This window comes from Plodia interpunctella, chromosome 11 (assembly GCF_027563975.2).
Source record: "Plodia interpunctella isolate USDA-ARS_2022_Savannah chromosome 11, ilPloInte3.2, whole genome shotgun sequence".
NCBI classification, from domain to species: domain Eukaryota; kingdom Metazoa; phylum Arthropoda; class Insecta; order Lepidoptera; family Pyralidae; genus Plodia; species Plodia interpunctella.
Window position 1 is genome coordinate 69876 of NC_071304.1, and position 6009 is coordinate 75884.

The window sequence follows — 6009 nt, forward strand, 5'->3', positions numbered from 1 at the left end:
CGAGTCTTTTTTGTCAAATCCTACGAGAATCGTGTACTTACTTTCGGGATAAAAGTAGATGACCTATGAGTTAAGAGCCGTATCCATTTCTCGTCGTTGCCATATTTCGGGGCGCGAATTTAATTAATTTTTATTGTGCACTTGTCTTATTTTTATATATCTCTTTGTTTTCTGTCTACCTCTCATGTCTTCTTACACTTTCGTCTCTCACGCATATAAGTAATGTAAAATGCAATCCATTTCATTCATTTCTTTTTCGGTCTGTCAGGGGGAAGAGGGACTTTTCTAAATATAACTTATCCATTACTAAATGATCTAAGCATGGATTTAGTAAGTACTTCGGTAGTACCTACTAATTCCATGGATCTAAGACGCTCGGCCATTATTTGTGAATCATGTTCTTGTATTTGTGGTAAAATCCCGCGCGCGGGGGGCCCTTCTAAATCTATGCACACACATTAGTACAATAATTTGTAAACGAGAGTAAACCGCAGATTTAGAAAGGTGCCCCCTTAGAGAATAGAATCTAGGTGCCCCGCGCGCAATACATTGGTTGCGCAGCCATCGCAATGTAAAAAAGTAATATGTCAACGTTAATCTATTTGATATCTACACCCAACACACTCATCACATGACATGCAATGCTTCATTTAGGTAGGTACCTATAATAAATAGGTGCAGTGCCATTCAGAGAATAGAATCTAGTGCAGTGCCATGCCAGTGCAGCAGTGCAGTTTGTATTTTTTGTTTTGTACCGCGATGGTGAAATGTGAACAAAATAAAGACATTAAAGTAATAAACGAATAAATCGTAATAATATCAACTAAAAAGAACAAAGGTTCGGTGTGTATAATTTAAGTTTTGATTTGAGTATGTATCTATAAGTACTAATTACCGTTTTTATAAATTGTGGATTATTGTAATTTCCAGACCACCATGGCTAGCGAAGTATATAGTTGCGAATTAGATCCAGAAAGTAGAACTATTTTACGAATATACTTGTTTACGAATGTGCAGAACATTGATTTTATTAGAGACAATATTGTAAAAGGTGTTTGGAAGTGTTCAGTCATAAAAGCCAGCTTAATAGTTGATCCCCTGCAGGTGGCAGTGGCGGCCAATAAAGCAGTACTTGCAGAGAAACATAACTCAATGATTACCAAAACTGTGTTTGCTGAAATTTTGTACAACTTGTCCCTCACCAAAAATATATCCCAGAGTCTAAGCAAATTCGGGATAGACAAAGATAACAGCCTGCTGTTTTGTTTCCTGATAACAGACCCGAAAAATGAATCTGAGATGAATGACATAATCTCCCAAATTGATGGTAAACAGTGCCCTGTCAGTGACATTCCACACTACTCTAGTGTGAAAGACATCAAGAGTGTGTACAAGCTCAACTATTATAAATGTTATAAGAATTTAAAGACTGAGGATTTGCTTGACGAGATTGTCAGCAAAATGGTTACAAAAAACTTTCTTTCACATTAAAAATACCTGTTTTTGTGTCCATTATTTTTACTCTTTTAGCTATTGTTCATAACCTAATGACTTACATTAAGATGGAGGTGCCATATTCCTGATCAACACCTGTATATATAAAGGTACTATGAACCTACTATTTGCTTTATTTATACCTAAACCCTTAAACAATCTTAACTATGTAATCAAGAACCAAAATTGCTATATTAATGACAGATTTATTTTTACGACATGAAAAGTACCCATTTGAATAAATAGGTATTTTTCGTGTTTTTAAGCATTCCCCGTGGACTGGTGGGTGCACTAGGCGCGACGCTATTTTATGAATAGACGTTTTTATTTATTTCCACATTTGTCTGTGACGCTGATGTCCCGTGAAGTCTGGGGTCATCAAATTTTTTTATATAAAAAGACATGTTCTTTTATTAATTTGAGGGTTGCGGCGGTTATCCAAGCTTCCATAATTGATTGTTTTATTTTATGTATATAAGTGTGTTTGTTTGGATGTATGTGTGGTAAGCCTTTGCCCAGCTGTGTGACACATAATACAGGCTATAAAAAAGGTATGTTGTTTGTTTATAATTGTTAATTTGAACATATGTATTTTTGTTAGATACGTGCTATATTTACAATGTATTTGGCCTGGTTTCGTAGCTCTAAAAAATTTAGAGCAAATAGGTAAGGTATAATGTAGTAATTCAGTACCTTGAAGGTGGAGAAAAACATCTACCTATTCAAAAAATGTTATCCATGTATTTATAATTTCGAATTTTTAATTAAAATTTATTCGTAAACGGTAAATGTTTCGGCCCATCAATCATCATTATTAAGGTAGAATAAACATATTACAATCCTACGTATAGGTAAAACATTCGAGCTATTGTATATACAATATGTACCTAACAAAAACCCTGTCCGATCCGAAAAGGGTAAATGAGTGCCTAAATTAAAAGTTCAAAAAAAATATGACAACTTAACCTTTAATTTGGAATCTTGTCAATATTTTACATACCGAAAACCACAGATTAAAGGTACTTCTTTTTATTTTTTTATTATTAGTCAACATTCTAATTTCTGAACGATTTTCGAACACCTTTTGACAATAATAACCGGAAATCAGAAATAAAAAATTAGAATGGCAAATGTAACTGAAACATTTTCTCTATTTGGCGCAAACTGAGTTTTGAAGGAGTGTCTGAACTTTGATAAATATTATGTGAGTATATAAAACTATTTATTTTGCTTGATATTGTTCAATTAGATGGGAAACGCATAATCGTTACTTGATATCGACTCGATCGATCGATTACTTGATATCGAAAAGCAGGTATTCTTCGAAAAATTTAATTCATAATTTTAACGACGGACAATGCATTTTCAGCTTCCATTATTTCGCTTAAGTACAACCTAGGAGTAGGTACAACTTATTTTTAATTTTGACGCAAAAAAATGGTTAATAATTATTTCATTAATTTTCGGCTAGTGTGACCCCGGTATCAGCGCTAAGGAATTTGGGTAGGCCCTAGGTTTCCTAGGTCAGCGTAATCATTACTACCGTGCGTACGTGATTATGTTATTAGTGTTTTGCGAATTGTATTCGAATGAAGAGTATTTTAATATGTTGATGTGCCTGGGTAGGAGTGAATGCAATTATGCAGCTGCTCGTAGAGATTATGAAGCAAGGTTTGCAGTTCCGCTAGGTAGCCGAGTACCGTCTGTACGTGCATTTCACACGATTGCACAAAAAGTTTGGCGCGGGGCACGAGATCAACAGCTCGCCCCGTGTTACCATGTAACTTACAATTTAAAGTTTATTTAAATTTAATTTCTAAACGGGGTAATTTTTATAGCTAATCTCCAGCGAAAAAACGATAATTAGAACCTACACTAGTTACTAAACATGTCCTTCACGGGTCGGACAGGGTTTTTGTTACATATTGTATATATATTAGACTTAGTTGGCTACTTGGCCATTGTGTCCTTCTATCTTGACGCTCACCTCAGTAAGTAGTGCATAGTACCTCGACACACGAGAGGCGATCAACTTTATTATAATTGTGTCAATAAATTAATCTATGGGGTTTGAAAAAAATTAAATATTTTTCCAAACCCCATAGATTAATTTTTATTTTTCCAACCCAAATCTTATTACTAATTACTAATAGTGAAAAAATATTTTTTTTATATAATGTTTTATTTTAACAACAACAATTATTATGTAAAATGTACATTTAAATTACACAATATGTAAAGGCATTAAGAAAAATCAATTCATAGACAAAATGCAATATAATGATTCAATATCCAATTCACAACGATCTTAATTTTGTTCATCATTACACGATTACCACTTTGATCGGTTATGAATACAGAGTGGCATTTAAGTGTCCATAATAGTCATTATGTAGTTCGTAATTAAATGCTTACAATATCACTGAATGTGGAGCTGCTGATCTTTTACAACATACATTGCACATGCATGCTATGTGTACTGTAACTTAAATCTATAATATATTTAAACGAACACAAAATCACCGTCTTATACGTACAAACGAAACCTTAAAAAAATTAATAAATGGCATCTAACTATTAAGTCTTAGGAACTTTCAGTAAATCAGTAATCACAAAACAATTCATTTGACAAAAAAATATTACTCTCATATTCTATGTACAAAAATAAAAATTGACGCTGTGAGAACTGTAGCTGCAAATCATTCTACTCTACGCGCTATGTTAACCTAGGACTTCATGTATATATGTGTATATGTATGAACACTGTCGGTGAGGGCTGGGGGAGGAGACATTCCTCTTCACAACTTCTATATTGACTATATCGGAAAAGGAGAGTGGCTACTGTCTTAAACTATAGAAGCCACTTAAGTGGTAAGCAATATACAGGTATAATTAACATTTATGAGCTTATTCATGAAGGCAATAAATTATTCAGTACATATTTAGACTTAGACAACCAATTGTTCGGTTGGGCGTTAACTACACACCGCTGCACGACCAATTTAATAATATATTATTGTATATAGGTTCCTTCAGACAATAAATGCTAAAAATAAAGGTTCGCAGTGAGTACATAAGTGACCATTTCATGCGATATATGCTAACATATCTCGTCATTAGTAAGGTTAATCAAATAGAAGGCGGAAGTCGGCCCAAAGAGGACGTGAGTCTGCCAGAGCGTCGGAGCTTGAGATCAAGGATAAGGTGAAGTAGGAAAGGCCGACCTTTCACCATCTCGCGCGGGATTTTACAAAATGTACGAAATTTTATTGAAGCATCAATGACATGAAAACAAAAACAGCTAGGCTCGTGTATTACAGCTACTTTCATAGCATAATGTCCTACGGATTATTGTTATGGGGTAATGCAGCTGACATAGGAAAAATTTTTGTTTTACAGAAACGAGCAATTCGTTTTATTTATGGGCTTAAGCCACGGGATTCCTTGCGAGAATTATTCAAATCGATAAATATTATGACTGTTGCATCTCAGTACATCTTCGACGTACTTATTTTTGTTAAATCTAACTTACACCTGTATAAAACATTGAGCGATGTTAACAGTGTAGTCACTCGTAATAGGCATAAACTTTGTATGAACAGATTCCGACTTAAAAAGGTTAGGCGGTCTTTCGTGGGTCAAAGTGTTAAATTGTTCAATAAACTCCCTGTAGAGGCTATTAACTTGCCAATGCCAAAATTTAAATCATATATTAAAAATGCTTTAATGGCTAATGCTTATTACACGATTAGCGACTATTTAAATGATAAAAAACCTTGGACCCTTCCTAAAACTTCCACCTCTCACACTTGATTTTAATTTTTTTTTATTTTTTATTATTATTTATATATTTTCTTGACATGTTTATTACATATATTTTGACATTTATTGTAAAACATATACGTGATTTGTGATCTCCAAGTGTCTGAAAGTAACATAGGTATCTATTATGTTAGATTATGGAGATCGAATATGTCATGCACATTCAAATGGTCAAACCGGTAGCGGCATCGTGGATCGGGTCGGGAGGTTCCCTCTATTGTGGTTGAGCTTCGCGATGTCACTCTGTCACAATGTCACTCACGCGTCAACTCGTGAACGGGTGCTGCCGGGGGAACTGGTCAGCTCGATCTTTTATTAAAAGTTTTTTTTTGTTTGGTTAATTATACATATATATATATAAGTATATATATATTTTCCTTTCATCAGCACTTGATCACAATCATAATATGTTTCAGTATACCTTTTGACCATGTACTTTATTATGTACTTAATGTTATATTACTGATAAAAAATTATAACAAAAAAATTATACATAAATTTATATATAAAAAATGGTAAGCCCTTCTGGCATAATAGGGACCAACACTGTTTGAATGAGTTTCTTTCGGCATTTCTTCTCAGCAGTGGTCGTTCCGAAATGCTAGTAGTTTGTAGCTTAGTATCATTTAATTTAGATTATGACGTGAAAAAGTGCCTGTGAAGGCCTAATTTCTGAATAAATGATTTGATTTG

General features: G+C 33.9%; 1 protein-coding gene across 3 annotated transcripts; it reads left to right on the forward strand.

Moving 5' to 3' along the window:
- Positions 1 to 252: 252 nt before the first annotated feature.
- Positions 253 to 1618, forward strand: LOC128673615 (EKC/KEOPS complex subunit Tprkb-like). 3 transcript variants are annotated; one of them, XM_053751580.2, is made up of 2 exons: positions 253 to 654; positions 931 to 1618. In XM_053751580.2, the coding sequence occupies exon 2, from the start codon at positions 937 to 939 to the stop codon at positions 1489 to 1491; it is 555 nt and encodes a 184-aa protein (XP_053607555.1). In that variant the 5' UTR covers positions 253 to 654; positions 931 to 936; the 3' UTR covers positions 1492 to 1618. The 3 variants fall into 3 exon arrangements, with proteins under 3 accessions (XP_053607555.1, XP_053607553.1, XP_053607554.1); XM_053751578.1 differs by lacking the exon at positions 253 to 654 and adding an exon at positions 661 to 843; XM_053751579.1 differs by lacking the exon at positions 253 to 654 and adding an exon at positions 661 to 838.
- The last annotated feature ends 4391 nt before the right edge of the window (positions 1619 to 6009 follow it).